The sequence below is a fragment of the Macaca mulatta genome, chromosome 18, assembly GCF_049350105.2.
Source record: "Macaca mulatta isolate MMU2019108-1 chromosome 18, T2T-MMU8v2.0, whole genome shotgun sequence".
Classification (NCBI taxonomy): Eukaryota; Metazoa; Chordata; class Mammalia; order Primates; family Cercopithecidae; genus Macaca; species Macaca mulatta.
In genome coordinates this window covers 53319455-53336953 of record NC_133423.1, presented here as the reverse complement: position 1 = coordinate 53336953, position 17499 = coordinate 53319455, and the positions used below count along the sequence as shown (strand labels likewise).

The 17499-nt window shown below is 35.8% G+C and overlaps 1 protein-coding gene across 13 annotated transcripts in view; it reads right to left on the bottom strand.

Moving 5' to 3' along the window:
* LOC144336469 (uncharacterized) overlaps nucleotides 1–1055 on the bottom strand; it is a 39228-nt gene extending 38173 nt beyond the window's left edge. For 3 of the 13 annotated variants that reach the window (XR_013408312.1, XR_013408313.1, XM_077975124.1), the window contains exon 1: nucleotides 728–1055. Coding sequence is in view for 2 of the 13 variants with exons in the window: in XM_077975124.1 (XP_077831250.1) it covers nucleotides 728–820 (93 nt within the window). In the remaining 11 variants the exon portion in view is untranslated. The remainder of the gene's footprint in view (nucleotides 1–727) is intronic. The other 10 variants (XR_013408309.1, XR_013408306.1, XR_013408311.1 and 7 more) reach the window with 10 other exon arrangements.
* Nucleotides 1056–17499: the final 16444 nt, after the last annotated feature.

The following is a 17499-nucleotide window of genomic DNA, read 5'->3' as shown; positions in this document are numbered from 1 at the left end:
TGAGCCTACAATCTTAAGTTAGTCTTATTTGTGTATTTCTGAAGACATTTCTATTTTTATTAATAATTTTAAAATCAATTTTATTTACCCAAGATTCATATAAACTAGAAAAGCATATGAGCTTACTTAATTTATGAGTATTCACTTACTTATAAGCAGTTTGATAGTATGCTAGACACAACACATAATACACGTACATACACATAAAAATACCTAAATGTGTATACATACACACAAAGGTTCAATAGCATCTACCTCAGAATTCTAGTCATAAGATGGCAATATAAACTCACCACTTTATAAAAAATAACGGAATTTCAAATTATTTTTGAAAAGATTATGACCTGTCTACATGGCTAAACTTTGTTTGCCTTTTTAGTTAATCCAAGGAAAGCTATAGACCAGAAAATGAGCAAGGTGGTTATCATGGTAATTTTGATTTTAAAAACTTCTTTTATCTCATTTTTTTTTAATGAAGGAAGAGAAGGAAAGAGTAAATAGAATTGCACAAAGGGTGCCCTGTAGTTCCCAAACCACCAGAGAACACACCCAGAAATGGAGACACCAAAGAAAGTGTTTAGGTGGCCACCTGTCTGTTGCTGCAGGTAGTCGTCTGTCAAGTTAGGGGTCTGGAAACCCCAGAAAAAAATTGACTTAAACAAAGCAGCAGTGGGGGTTGTATGCTGTTTCCTTCAATATCAAAGGCAGGGCTGGGGGGAAAACTCACCTGTCTGCAGGAGTCAAAATGGCAATGGCCAGTCTCCAACTTAGGGTCCCAGTAAATGTCTCCACTGGGTTCCCTTGATATGGGTAGGCTCATCTGCCACAAGGGAATCTATGTATAGACCATTGACCTGCCAGCCAGAGCAGTGGGTCCCACATGAAGTGGCAGCACTGCAGCCACTTGTTTATTTGCTGAGTTTTGTCATTCTGCCAGGAAATAAATGGCCCTTGGAAGAGCCTTTGGTTAATATACAGCTTTGCAGTGTTGGCAGCTCTTTAGAGTTACATAGTTCAGGTTACAGCTCTGTAGCTTCAACTGCTGCCTCATCATCTCTTGCCATCTTACTGATTGCCAGATCACTGCCTCACCTGCTCTCTCACTTCTTGCTTTCTTGTTGGGCACCTGATGGTGCAAGACAGGAAAGCCCCAAAATTTGGGCTTAGCATGGGAGGATCCTTGGCTTTGCTCAAGAAAGGATTTAAGAGTGAGCCAGCAGCAGATGAGTGTAGGCTTTTTGAAGGGGCAGTGTACAGCACAGTAGCTACTCCGTGCAGAGCAGGGAGCATGGAAAGTGCACTTAGAGTAGCAGCATATGGGCTGTTGGTTAGCTATATTTATACCCACTTTCAATTATACACAAATTAAGAGGTGGTTTATTCTGAAATCTCTAGAAAAGGCAGGGTAGCTAATAGGTATTTCCATGGCATTTGTAAACTGTCATGGGACTAGTGGGAGTTTCTTAGGGGGATGAGTATCAGGGGCAAATATAATATGCCTTCAGCACCATTTTCTGCTTTTGCCCAGTTCTCTTTTATTTCATCCTGTCAGAACAGGGAAATAATACATGCTGATCTCCTATGTCAGTTGGACTTCATAGATAAATAATGTATTCTTTAGGTAACTACACACACAAAGAAAACATTCATGAATGTGTCTGAATTCTCTACAGTAATAATCAATGCAGAGTTCGTGAATACTGTTCACAAGTACTGTAGGATGGTAAAGTGGGGCCCCATATTTTTATGTCCCAAGAAACTCTTTCTCAAGGACAAAAGCTATTGTTTTGAACATAAAATAAATGAAAAAATATTGGTCAGAGTTTTCGGAGATTCCTGGAAGGTGAGTGCAAAAGAACTGCCACATCAAAACAAAAACTTAGATGGGAAAAGAAGTGATGGAATACAATTTTAAATGCCAGCTATCTGTAAAGGTAGAAATGACTCAGCTAACAAAAATGGGGAAGTAGTTTAAAAGATGAAAAGTGGAATAAGCCTTTTCATTGCCTCACTCATAATAACGAAAACTCAAAGACCCCACTAGAAATTAATAAAATAAGTATTAGACTTTAAAGAATATTTAAAAATACAAAGGAAAATACTAAGAAAGGTGATTTACAGAATGGATTGGAAAGGAGAGTAGGAAGTATTAAAAACAGGATAAAAGCTCATTTCAGGTTGTTCATTCTAAGAAACCAAAGGATACTACCTAAAGAAACAGAAGCTAAGGACATTATATTAAGATGACCGTAGCCTAAAAGAAATTTTTCTGAATTTCAGAATAACTGAGGAAGAAAAAAAATGTGTAGTAAAAGACTTTAATATATTTTATAACAATATACACTGAGACAAAAAAACAACTTTTTTCATATCTATCTATAAATAATCTCACATAACTCCTTACTGATTGGATCACAAAACAAAATCTCAGTCTATTTCATAGAGCAAAAAGTATCCCTAAAGTTAAATTGTTAAGAAACAAAAATAAAGAATTTAAAAGTGTAGGTAGACATGACAAAAGTTCTACTAGGCAAATATAAAGAAAAAGAAAAAAAGAAATTATGTTTTTCAAATTAGATAAAGTTGAATACAGACAAAAACACAGAAAATGAGATGAAGAAGGTATAAGGTATACTTTTTAGTTTATCACATTTATTAATATATATGCAGCATATAGCAAGGCAGAAACTTTCATAAAGAAAAGGAAACAACTGTACATTTAGAATGGAGCAGTTTAATACAGGATTTCAGAAGTCTGAAAAATAGCAAAGAAGACTGGATTTGGAAAGCATGGTCTACAATTTCTTGTCAAATTCTGAAGCTATGAAAAATAAATGTTTCAACTTTGGATTATGAAACCCCATTTATGATTTTTTAAATACACTTCAAATAAAAATGATTAAACTAAAAAATACAAAAGGAAAAGGAAACAAAACAAACCACACAAACAAGCAAAATAAGATTTTTCTTTTCAATCCAGGACATATCAACTGAACAAAATTCAACTACGGGTATAGAAGCCTTAAATGACACAGTAAATCAGATATATTTGGTCAATGTATATACTAAATACTAAACCATCATATTAAAGAACACACCACTTCTTCAAATGACAAAAGAACATTCTCAAAATCCTATCAAATATTAGATTACAATAAAATAATAGCAAAATCCAATGTGTTAAAATAATTGATTGATTATTGAACCATTGATTCTGCTCTTGATGCAATAAAATAAAAAATCTATTACACAATCAGAAATTAACTTCACAAAGGACCTACCATTAGGAAATGGGTGACTTTCTCTTAAAAAACACTTTGTCAATGAGAAAATTAAAAATGAAAACCTAAAAGTTTTGTATAAAATATACTGAAATCATTAAGTATTAAAGCTTGTAGGTTTTAGCCAAAAAATTATACAATAGAGAAAAATGTACATACTAATATCAATAACATTTTGACAAAAAATCACTACTTTCTATATTTACATAACTTTCCATTTTTTATTTATATGAAGCATTCATACTCTATGCTCCTTGAATATTAGAATCAATTGGGAAAGTTTTAAAAATATATTACACCTGGCTCCCAGTGTCAGTGGTTTTGTTTGATGTAACTCTACATCAATAAAAATAAATTTCAAATGGAGTAAATCTTATGAAGAAGAAATATTGCTAAAATGTCTGTACTATCCAAAGCAATTTACAGATTTAATGAAATCTCTGTCAAACTACCAATAACATTCTTCACAGAAATAGAAAAAAATCCTAAAATTCATGTGAAACCACCAAAGCAATCCTGAGAAAAAAGGATGAAAGCTTAAGTCACATTCCCTGACTTAAATTCTACTACAAAGAGCCATAGTAATCAAAACAGCATGATACTTGCAAAAAAACATATAAACCAAAGGAACAGAATAGACAGAAATCAATCCACACATTTACAGTCAATTCATTTTTCACAAAGTTACCAAGAACATACACTAAGGAAAGGACAGTCTTCAGTAAATGATGCTAGGAAAACTGGACATGCATATGCAGAAGAAGGAAACTAGACCCCTATTTCTCACCTTCCAAAAATTCAAATTAAAATGTAAAACTTGAAACTATGAAACTACTTTTAAAAATTGGGGAAATGCTTCAGGACATTGATTTGGGCAAAGATCTCTTGGGTAAGACTTCAAAAGTACAGGCAACCAAAGCCAAAACTGACAAATGGAATCACATAAAGCTAAAAAGCTTCTACACAGCAGAGGAACCAATCAAGAAAGTAAAGAGGCAGCCTACAGAATGGGAGAAAATATTTTCAAGCTATTCAGCTGACAAAGATTAATTACCAGAACATATAATGAAATCAAACAACTCAATAGCAGTAAAAACAAATAATCTAATTTAAAAATGGACAAAAAGTCTGACTGGCTGTTTCTCAAAAGAAGACACACAAATAGCTAGCACGTATATTAAAAACTTGCTCAAAATCACCAATTATCGTGGAGATGCAAATCAAAATCACAGTAAAATATCATCATACCCCAGTTAGAGCGGCTACTAACATAAAGACAGAAGATAGCAAATTTTGGTGAGGATGAGGAGAAACAGGAGCTCTCATACACTTTTGGTGGAAATGTAAATTAGTACAGCCATTATGGTAAATAATATGGAGGTTTCTCAAAAATATAAAAATATAACTAACAGATGATCCAGCAATCCCATTGTTGAGTATATATCCAAAGAATGAAAATCAGTATATCAAAGAAATATTTGCACTTCCATGTTTATTGTAGTGCTATTCACAATCACCAAGACATGGAATCATTCTACGTATCCATCAATGGATGAATGGATAAAGAAAATGTGTGTAGATATATGCACAATGTAATATTATTCTGCCATAAAAAAGAATGGATGGCACTGGAAGACATTATGCTAAGTGCAATAAATCAGGAACAGAAAAACAAATATCACATGTTCTCACTCATTTGTGGGAGTTAAAAAATTATTATAATTACCACCATTATAAATGGTGGCTACTAGAGATTGAGAAGTGTAGTTGGGGGGCATTAGGGAGGTTATAGAAGTATTAGTTAATAGGTATAAAAGTAGTAAGATAGAAGTGACAGTGGCAGGAGGTAGACAAATGCCTAGGTAGATAGGGGTAAGTCCCCATGAAACCCAACCTCCAAGCCAGAGACAGTTTAAAGCTTGAAAGCCAAGCTACAAATCAAATCCATGGACTAGACTGAGTACCTGTCTTCCCATTTGGTGTGCTTTCCTCTGACTGATCCCCACACTTCACATATTTTACATATGCCTACCCTTTTCTAATTGCTTTTCTACACTGCTGTGCCTACCTTTCAGTGGTGCCTTTGCTTTAGCCGTTCTTTGCACACTCATAAACCAATCAGCACGCACTCCCCTATCCTGAGCCCATAAAAGCCCCAGACTCAGCCACACAGGAAGAGAAATCATTGAACTGCAGGGATGGGGAACTAACTCTGCATTCCCTCTCTGCTGAGAGGTGTTCCATCACTCAATTAAATTCTCTGCCCTCCTTACTCTTCGATTTTCAGTGTATCCTCATTCTTCTTGGATGCAAAACAAGAGCTTGGGAATCGCCAAATGTGGGTATAAGCTATAACACAGGTGAACTGGGGCACACCAGGCCCAGCCACGGGCTGAGTTGGTATCCAAGTCAATCTTGGTCTGGGCAGGCTGAGTGGGCGGGGCACCTCCGGCAGCAGGTAGCATTCCCAAGTGAGGCATGGGCAGGGGTGTTGCCAGCCAGAGGTTCCAGCTCGCAAAGTAACTGAGAAAAATCCTGCATCAGAGTATATAAGATCTAGTGTCCAGTAGCACAATTGGGCAACAACAGCTAACAATAATTTATTTTATATAACAATAATTTATTGTATAATTCAAAATAACTAGAAGAGTAGATTTACAATGTTGCCAACACAAAGAATAAATGTTTGAGATGGTGAATATCCCATCCAGACTTGCTCATTACACATTGATGCTTCTATCAAAATATCACATGTATCCCATAAATGTGTGCAATGATAGTTATTATATATCCATAAACATTAGAACAAAAAAATGAAAAAATATATTACTGAAAATAAATGCAAACACATTTTTTAGAAAAAATATAGGATAATATCTCAGCTACCTGAAGATAGCATATTTCTAAACAAGATAAAAAATGGCAAGTCCAGAACGAAGAAATTTGATGAACACATAATAAATTTTAAAGTTTTTAATAAATAGTAAATATCAACAGAAATGGTCAATAATAGTGGACTGCTTAAATAAATTATGTATAACTATGCATGTATACATATACACATATATATGAAAATTAAGAACCCATTAAAAGTGGCTCATTAAAAATACTATGAAAAGTGCTCATTAATGTTTAAATACTCATAAATAATATTATGTGACAATTTTAAAGACACAGATATATAAATTGTAATCCTAATTCTTAAAATGCACACCTATGTGCATATGCACATAATAAAAAAAGAGTAATACCAAAATTAGTTCAGTGTTGATTTTCAGTTGATTTTATTTTTAATCTTGTTTAGTTTTTTACTATATTCTTTTATCCAAATTTTAAAACTATGCACATTTGCAAATGTGAGCAGCTTCAGATGTAGTGAACCAGTTCCACTTTGGCTCCAACCAGACAAACCATGTCACCATACGGATTAGATAAACCCAGATGCTGCCTACATACATGCGAATTCTCATATTCATGAATTTGGAGCCTCTGCTCTGCCAAGTGGGCAGTAAATTGTCATATAGAAGACAGCCTGAAAGGAAGTGTATTCCAGTAGATAGAATTAAACACCATAATGACAAGAATATGAATTATCTTCATAATGTAGTAACTTACTTTCTGTTCAACTTTGAAAAAGGAATTTAACTTGTGTGTTTCAGTCTCCATTAAATTGATGATAATAATCTTTCTTTGTTAACAAAGTGCTTTGAAATCACTGTGTGACATGTAATATATTACCAGAAAGTATTCTTATTTCACCCTGCATTGTAACCTCTCAGGAAAAGGATCTATGCATCATTGTGAGTATTTCAATGTACAATGTTGGCAAAAAAAATGAGGATATGATTGAGAATGATACAAAAAACACTGTAATGCTCTTCTGTAAGTCAGTGTTATGAACTCACCTTGAATGTTGAATTGACTAATAGTACGTTTACATCAATGGAATGACAAATGTAAGGAAGTTTCAGAGAATATTCAATGAGACCCTATTTGTGAAGGAGGCAGAGATAAATAGAGGGTAAGAGAACTTAGTATGTAAAAATAGGACTGTAGTTCAAGAGAAGAAACAGAACTGCAGGAACTACACAGAAGTGAAGAAAAAGAAGGCATATTTCTCTCTTATGAAGACTTGAAGTTTGAGTGAGTTACAGTGTAATTAAATGAAGGTACCACTTTAACAAATTAGTTCTCAACTTATTATTGAATTCATTATCAAAGTGATGGTAGAGGGAAAAATATACGTTGTTTAAAGATGGCTTAAAGCATAGTAGCTCTTATAAATTTGCATGTATATGTACTTGAATTGCTAACACTACAAGCATCTCTTTTTGACGTGAATGGCAATGGGGCATAGTCATGTTTTTAAGAAGTCATTGATTGCTTTGGTGCTTCCCTGGTAGACAATGCCTCTGGTCCCAGAAAACCATGAAACTGAGCAGAAACATGTTCCTGAATTAATCACATACTATTTTTCCAATTTAAAAGGAACAAAACGAATAAAATGAAAGTACTTATTTATCATATGTGATAACATAGAAACAACCATACAAGATAATATATCTGAATAAGAATTCTAGGCCCTAATATACTAGACTAGTATTTCTATGTTTTGTAGTCTCTTTTCTAAAACAGAAAATGGTGTATTTTTCACACTTCTTAAGAAAGCTGTACCCATGATCATGAATCTGTAACACTGCAATCATTTCGAAAAATTCAGGAAATAACATTTCCTTCTTGTTGGTTTGTGGGTGGCATACAGTGTGACATACTAGCAGAGTAAAATCTGATAGATTTGGCCTCAAATTCAACCCATCATTTGCTAGCAATCAAGTTCAGAATTTTTCTAGATCCCTGTTACATCAAACGTAATATAGAAACAAGGAACCAAATTTAAAATCTTCTTGGAGATGTAAATGAGAAAAATGCAGGTATAAATGGCCAGGAAAAATTGAAGCAGTTAATATCAGTCAATAAAGAGCAGATTCATCATCAATTAGGGGCTTTGGATATTAACCATTCATCATTATTTGAGTAATATTTAGTAAACCACAAGATTTTTAAAAATCACTTTTCTCATATGTGCTATTAAGATAATAGTCACTTCGTACTGTTGCTGAGAAGAGATTATAGCAAATTAATCAAGGGTCAGTAACCTTCCTCTGACCTTTCTTTCCACCCACATTCTTCACTAGTTGCACCATTAAAGACAGTACCACCAGGCTGAATGTTTACAGACTGAATTCATCACCAAGGGGTTAAATTCTCAATCTGCTTTGGCTATTTTAACGTCTGAAATAATAAGATTTGGCAGTTTTACAGAAGTAAACTATATGAACCATTGAATGCTGATATGGAGTTTAGTGATCAACTTTTATATAAACATTTTTATTGAACTGACATATTTTTTCCAACATTGTGTTTTATTTTTTACATTTCTATAGTTGAAGAAATAAAAATAACATTTTGAGCAAAGTGTGTGGGATGGCCAGAAATTTGTTCTTAGAACCATAAACAAAGTTGAGCAATTATTTTGGCTACCACACAACATATTAATTGACTAATTAACTATCAAAATATGTTATTGAAGAATTATTTAGATTTGGTCAATGGTGGGGAAAGGTACTTGGAGGTCACAGGAAACTTTGAGGAACATTCTAGAACTCTATTTTAGATCAAATCATTTCAAACAAGAAAACTATCTCTTTTACCAAAATCTCAGAGGGTTGGTCTAAGTCCTGTTGCTTACCACACAGAAAGCCAATCACAAAGATAAAAATTATTGCCAGAGAAGAAGGCTTTAATTGGCTGCTGCAGCTGATGAGAAGGGAGATCAGTCTCAAATTCATCTCCTTGACTAAGGGGTTTATATAGCAGGGAAGAAATGTAACCATGTGTGGGAAAACAGGAATTAGGGAGAAGTAAGGAAGAGGAGTTGGTCAACAGGAAACAGGTGGTTGGATAGACAATCATGATAAGTGAGGGGTCTGGCTCCTTATTGCCCAAATGTGGTGATCCAGTAAGTTTTAGCTCCTTAATACTATCTGGGAGGTCTGATGGGTGATTTCATGAGAAAGGAAGTCAGAAAAGACAAATGCAACTTTCTCAAGTTTTAACACTGGGAGGATCAGTTTCTATGTTTATTAAAAGAAGCCATAAATACAAGTTCTACAGAACAATTGTGTGGGTTTCATCTCTATCTTACCAGCATGTTGCATTTTGAAGTCCTGCAATTCCTCCTGGAGCATCTAATTCAGATCATTGATTTAAAAATAAACACTTGAATTGTTATGAAATGAAAATTATTCTTTAAAAGAGATGAGCAGATGGATTGTTTGTTAATTACCAAGCACTGTGTCGTGCAGTTAAGGTGAGACTGTGTGTCACATAAGTCACTTTTCTAGCCCAACAGAATGTATCACACAGGGGAAAGGCATAGTGTAAATGACTGCCCTGTGCATTGGTATATATAAGATCAGCAGAGTTATAAGAAATAAGTGGACCCCTTATAAGTGGTATAGGGTCATCTTCTTCTGTCATACTACTTATAGATTGCTATTTCACACCAGATGGATTTGCTCTGAGCCAAAAGCATTTTATTTTTATTTTCATTTTTATTTAGAGATAGGGTTTCACTCTGTCTCTCAGGCTGGAGTTCAGTGGCATGATCACCACAACCTGAAACTAACTCTTGGGCTCAAGCAATCTTCCCACCTCCCAAAGCACAGGTGTGAGCCAATGTGCCCTCAAAAACATTTTAATGTAGGCAGCAATCCATATTTGCTTCTCTGGGGCCTTAATTGCCACACTTTAATTTTTTTTTCTTTTCTTTTTTGTTTTTTTGTTTTTGTGTTTTTGTTTGTTTGTTTTTACCGTGGATCTCTTTCCTATTGTGCACACTTTTCTGTTCATCAGAAGGAAAAGTCGGTGCAAAGAGAATGGCATTATTGCAAAAATTAAAAAGAAACACTCTACAAACTAACTTAAAGAGCTTTATATTAGCACTGTAAATAAAGGATTTTTAGGATTACCCAGATTTTAAGCTGTACAGGTTGTGAAGTAGATAACTACCAATACAACTGGATTTTATTGGTAACAAAACTTGTCCCAATACAACCATTTTTCTAAAATGTCTGACATAATTTCTCTTATTAAGTCACTATGTCATTGTATTACCTGGGTAAGATTACTGCTTATTTAACATATTTGCAGAAACTAGTGCCTTGGTTTTCAGGCAGAGCACAGGATGGCTGCAAGTGAAAGTATCTGAGAAGAGATTCATAAAGTTACTGGTAGGAAACAAAATTTTTTAAAAAATGTTTAATTCAGGGGACCCAGGGGGTACATGCATAGGTTTGTTACATGGATATATAGCGTGATGGTGAGGTTTGGGTTTCAGTGATACTCATCACACAAATAATGGACATTGCACTCAGTAGGTAATTTTGTGGGAGAAAAAGAGAGAGGTTTTAGACAACTCAGACTGTGTACGAATATTTGAGTAGCGTCACAAAAAGAAAATTAGCCCTCTTTGCTGTCTCTGAAAGGCAAATGAAAATGACTCAAGGAAAAGTGGCCATATTTTATGCAATTCAGGTATATTCTTTTAAAAAAATAACAGCTATGCTTTCTGGCTACAGTAATTGATAGTCCACCTTTTTTCTCTCAAATAGTTTAAAATTTAGTTAAATTCACAAGCATATACAGAGTTAAAACTAATGATTTAAAAGCAACATAAGAAATTTATACATTTCACTCCATAATTAATGACTAAATGGAAAAATGTTACTCAACTTGCAAAATTCTAACACCTAATGTATGAATTTTCTTCAAAAAGAAATTATCTAATTTTCTGCAGACACCAATGGGTGCCCTCCAATTTAATTCACTCTGACACTACTTAGAGTTAGTGCACACCCCACAGATGAAGGACTGAGGTCCAAATGACTGCCTCTTTACTTGGGGAGCAAATCACAAACAGAGGGTCTCCACGTTGCTCACATTTCTGTCTAACTTGGCAACAAATTGAGGGTTCTTACAACCCCCTCCTGGGGTTTGATAATTTTCTAAAACACCTCACAGAACTCAGGAGAACACTTTCCTATTATTAGTTTATTACAAAGGCTATTATAAAGGGGCTTGGCGTGGTGGCTTAGGCCTGTAATCCCAGCACTTTGGGAGGCCAAGGTGGGTGGATCACCTGAGGTCAGGAGTTTGAGACCAGCCTGGTCAACATGGCAAAACCTCGTCCCTACTGAAAAAAAAAAAAAATTAGCCTGGCATGGTGGCACATACCTGTAATATGAGCTACTCAGGAGGCTGTGGCAGGAGAATCACTTGAACCTGGGAGCTGGAGGTTGCAGTGAGCCAAGATGGCGCCATTGCACTCCAGCCTGGGTGACAGAGTGAAACTCCATCTCAAAAAAAAAAAAAAAAAAAGAAAAGAAAAAAAACTATTATAAAGGTGCCGATAAACAGCCTGAGGAAGGTGATGCAGAACAAGAGAAAAGCCCCAAATCCAAAACCGGGGCTTAGGCCAGGAGGGTTCTTGACTTCATGCAGAAAAGAATTCAAGGGTGAGTTGGTAACATTAGACAGCAATTTCTATTGAAGCAGCAGTTTGTAGCAGCAGCAGACGTACTGCTGCTTGAGGAGCCGGACTACCTCACAGGCAATGTGCCCAGAGTAGCAGCTCAGAGGCAGTTTTGCAGTCATATTTGTATGTACTTATAATGACACACAAATTAAGGGGCAGATTATGCAGAATTTTTTAGGAAAAGGGTGGTAACCTCTGGGTCTTCGAGTTGTTGCCATGAAACGGGGCGGTAGCTCCTGAATGTTGCCGTGGCAGTGGTGAGAGCACCTCTTCCCTGTTTCAGCTAGTCTTCAATCTGATTTGGAGCCCAAGCCTGACCTCTGGACTCAAGTCCCACCTCCTACCTTAAAAGGTTACACATGGTGAAGTCTAGAAAGGTCCTGAGTGCCGGAGCTTTAGTGGGAGGAACTACCTTCCCAGCATGTGACTGCAGTCACCAACCTGGAAGTTCTTTAAACCCATAGTTTAGGATTTGTATAAAGCTTCCATTATGTAGATGTGATTGATTAAATCATTGCCCGTTGGTGATTAACTCAATTCCCAGCTCCTCTCCTTGGAGGGGAGGGATTGGAACTAAACTTCCACCTTCTAATCACATGATTAATTTCTCTGGCAAGGAGACCCCATCCTTCCACAGTCACCTCACTAGCATGAATTCAGGTATGGTTTAAAGCGATTTGTCATGAATAATAAAAGACACTCTTCTCATCCCTGTCACTCAGGAATTCCAAGGGTTTTAGGAGCTCTGTGCCAGGAGCTCAAGATGAGGACCAAATATGTATTTATGATTGTATCACAGTATCACAATGACAAATGGATAGTGAAGAATTCATGTGGTACAACTTCATCATTTGGTGGCAAAGGTCAAGGCAGGCTTCCAAGAAGTGACATTTCCTTGGCTCCTTCTAGAAAGGAAGCAACCGTAGCAGCTAAAAATAAAAGAAGAAGAAACAGAAGAAATATATGTTAAATTAATATTCAAATGATTTTGAAATATTCAAGTTGAGCTACTGTGAACATCAGTAATTACACCAAAAAATGAGTAAATGTTATAATTATAACTGCAGTAAAAATTATCCAGCAGTTTCAGGAAGGAGCTCTGCACAGCATATTGATCAGCAGTTATTGAGCTTTTCTTAAGGGTGAAAGCGACATGAAAAGGTCTTAAATTCACTTCGTTCACATTGTAGATGTTCCAGTGGCTGAGCCACAAAACCACAGAAGTTGCAAACTCCATGAATACGGCCCCTATTGTTTACATCAAATGTAACAGTCTTTTATTAACACATCTCCTGGATTATACCATGGGGAGAAAAACTCTTCTCCATAGCCCTCTAAATTGCTTAATTTAAACCAGTCAGCTAAGGAAGTTTGGGTTAGAATCACTGTTATCTGTTTATTACCCCAATGACATTCTAAAATCATGTTAATCATATGGGAAATCCTATGACCAAGGTTATAAATTTAGCTTTCTAATAGTGATTGGAAGAAGGAAGAATACAACTGCCTGTTTTACTACCTCTATGCACTTCTACTACCTGCAGCTTACCTCCACCTGAATCCTGACTCTTACCCCAATTTCTAGGCCCAATCCTGATCTTAAACACATCCAAGCTGGCTTCCAGCAGTCTCTTCTCATTGTCTTTATCCTAATTCTGTGTTTTGTGGATTTCCTATGGAAAGATGGTACAAGGTTTTCCATGTAGTTAAGTCAAACTTCTCAGTCCTGTTTTCTAGGTCCTCTGCTATTAGACCCTATACATAACTAATGGTTTACTTGGAGAGGCCCACTAATCTCATTAATGACAGCAACTTATTTCTTCCACTTCCTCACTTCTTCTAACCTGATGCAAATAACTTCCACTCCCTCTTCACACTCCACAGGTCTGTTACTGCTTCCTTGATAACCATGCATCTGACCAACCTACTATCTTCTGAAAAGCTAGCAGCATCTGGAAATACAACTTCATTTTACAATTCACACCTTCTTCTCAACTGATTTGTTGAATTCCATCTTGTTAGCCCAGCTCGGATTTTATGTTCTTTGGAAAAATCTGTTTCTAAGTCCGTGTGCAGTCCCCATACTACCTAACAAACTGCAATGTGCATGAAGTTGAATACATATTTATTGAGTGAATAAATGGGGAAATGAGCAATTGAATTACTAAGTCTCAGGACAGCAGAGGAGTAGGAGAGTCTTAGAAATTTAAATGTATAATAATAAACATTGATGGATCGAGAAAATTTGCTTTGTATATTTTACCATTGTTAGGCTGATTTAATGCAGCATACCTATAAAATTCATTTATTTTGGGGATTTTAATGGAGCTTATAATCTAGTGGAAGGAGAAAGAAAATAAACAAACACTCAAATAAACAAGAAGATTTAAGACTAATTTTTACTACATATACATATTATATAGCAACACTTTATTGATGATTCTAAATTATGCAATAGTGTATAAATATGAATGTTTTCCCCAACCACTGGTTTCAATGCTGCTTTCCTAAATCTTCCTTTTCCTGTCCTTTAATGACATCTTGGACGGAAACTGTAACTCTCCAGTTGATCCAGCAATAAAAACTCAAGCCAGTTTAATACTTTAATCTTAAACTCAATTTACATCCTATTTCCTGCTCTCTCTCCCCAGTACAATCTTGAACTGGAGTTCTAGTTGTAGTAAGTAGACGAGATGTGTACGTAGTATGGCTTTTATCGACCTCAGTCCATTCTGCTGCTCTGGTCATTTCAACAAGGGAGTAGTCCACATAGATGAAGTGTGGCTCAATCCAGGATACTTTTTCAAGTATATGCATTAGCCTCAGTGAAAATTTATTGCCATTGCATAGTGAAGAAGCTGTTCCTTCTCCAGGTCCTGCCATTTCTTTCTATTTCTCTGCTCTCCTCTGATAGGCACAGGGGTAACACTCAAATCTAAAACCTAGGCATGCATTCAAAAAGTAAACAGAGTAGCCTTCATATATTATAGGAAGGGTGCCTCAGAATCTTATTGGCCTTTGGGTGGGGAAAAGGGTGAACCAGGCAAATCTCTTCTGCTTTGAATATGGCATTTTCGTTAAGATCAACCACCTCAGTAACTCCCTCTTATCCAAACCTGCCTCTTTTCACTACATCACCTCTCCTCTCAACCTCAATTTCATCTAGTCTTCACATGCAGGAAAAAAAAAAATCTTGTTACATGAGCATGCGTTCAAATCTTTCTATCTTGCTATCTGCAGTCTCTTCCAGTTGAGATGCCCTTGGTCTGCTTGACAACCCATTTTTGTGAGCTTTGAAGGCTTTACTCCTCAATGCTAGGCAACAGAAAAGGTCCAAATCATAACATCTGTAAATATTATAATAAATACATATTTTGGTTTTTATCCCCAACTCCTGGCCGGAGTTTCTGAAACCCATATAATGTCCTAATTGACAAGAGTTATAGAAGCATATTTTGTTGTAATACGTGGGGTTTTTTTCTTCCCAGGTTCCTGAGATAGCTCAGAGAGATAATGGTGAAAGGAGTGTCTTCTGCGATACATCACAAGCCCCTTTGAAACACACCTGAGCATCTGTTAATGAGCTCGCCTTTGGACTGCCCCTAAGGATGGAGATAAATGGCTGCCAGGAAAACCAAGTATGTGATTAAAGGAAGGGCTGGAACTTTCAGCAATCCCTATTGTCCCCCTATCTTCAGAGAGGGGAGAAGGGCTGGAGATTGAGTTGATTCCCAATGACCAATGATTTAGTCAATCTTACCTATGTAATGAAGCCTCAGTAAAAACCTGAATTTGGGTTTGAAAAGCTTCCAGATTGATGAATACATAGATGTGCTGGGAGCCAGGCACACCTAGAGAGGGTGTGGAAACTACATTCCCCTTTCCCATACCTTGCCCTATGCAGCTGTTCCATTTGGCAATTTCTCAGTTGTAATAAACTAGTAAATGTAGGTATTTTTTAATTCTGTGAGGTATTCCAGCAAATTATTAAACTCAAGGGAAGGGATCATGGAAATCCCCAATTTATAGCCAGTTGATCAAAAGTACTGGAAGCCCAGATTTGTGATTGACACTGAAATGGGGGCAGTCTAAAGAAACTGACCCCTTAACTTGTGGGATCTGACCACAACTTCAGGTAGGTCATATCAGAATCGAATTAAATTGTAAAATACCCGGTTGGTGTTAGGAAATTTGGAGAAATGCTTCCTGTATAAAAACTCCAGACATTTGGTGTTAGTAGTGGTGTGAATGTAAAATAAAAAATTTTCTTTTTTTCCTTTAACATCTATGTCTCCTTCTCTATCTTCCTTTCCTATGAATTTACTAAAGTTTAAAGTTCTCTTCAGTGTTGCTATTTCCATGGCTGTCACCATGGAGACAGTAGTCCAAGACAAAAAGATATCAATAGATCTAGACAAGAGATAGAGAATGATTCGAGACCATAAGTGCATGAGGATATGTACAGAAAGAATCTCAGCCATACTCCCTGATAACCCTCCCCAACTCCACGAATGCACGTTTTCCAGACAGATACCCTGATTGAGAGTAAGAATTGTGTTGGGTCTTCAAAGAAAATTTCCATTTTCTTGGATGCTTGTAGCTTTGGAGATAACAGCCCAACAATCTGCCCAATACCAGATCCAAGTAACTGATAAAATCTTGAGTTATCACAATGAAGCTGAGAGTGTTGAAATTTAGTTCTAGTTGGATGCCTGGCTTAACATCCATCCCAGTACTTACAGGCCTGTCTCAGGTAATCTTGGGTACTGTTTTCTTATAGTTAGATTAATTATTGGTTTAGCAATTCATCATTACTGTCACATGAGAAAAAAAAATAATGAACTTTTCAATAGTGGTAATAACCAACATAAAGTGTAATTTTCAGGTCTCAACTAAAACTGTTTCAGCCAGAGAAGAAGTGACTTCTTTTTCTGTTTGTTAGAAGTAAAAACCAAGCAATGAAACAGGTTTGTTTCTCTTACACTTTCATTTTCTCTCTGGGTCTTGCTTTCACAAGACAATTTCTGAGAAAAAATGACACAGTGTCTACCAACAGAAGGAGTTAAAAGAAAATATTAGTTATATGTAGGCTAGTTACATATGAGAATTACCCAAAGTATAAAAACTATTTCCGCACACCTGCATGAGCAATTAAAGTAAAAGAAAGCTTGTTTGCCACAATTTCAAGATAATCCAAATTTGTAGACTAGCATGAAATACTAAATATCTTTCATTTTGGGAAGCTATTAAGTCAATTGAGGAACTGAAGTCAAAGTTGACATAGAAAAACAAAGGACACAATCAAATAAAATATTAATTTTTCATATCCACTTAAAAGTAAAATATCTGAGTGAATAAGGCTCATCAAAGTAATACTTGCACAGAGGGTTTAAATGCTAGCACACAGAAAAAAATTATTTTATTTAAATAAAACCAATATTATTCTATATGTCATGCTTACTTTAAGAGGACTTATAAATATTAACTGTTTTAATCTTCCTATCAATTTTATGAGTTAGAAATTATTATCATCATCTTCATTTTATTAAATAGAAAACTGATGCAATGACTGGTTGGTAAACAAATACTCGTGTTCATACAATGAGGAAGGGATGGAGGCTG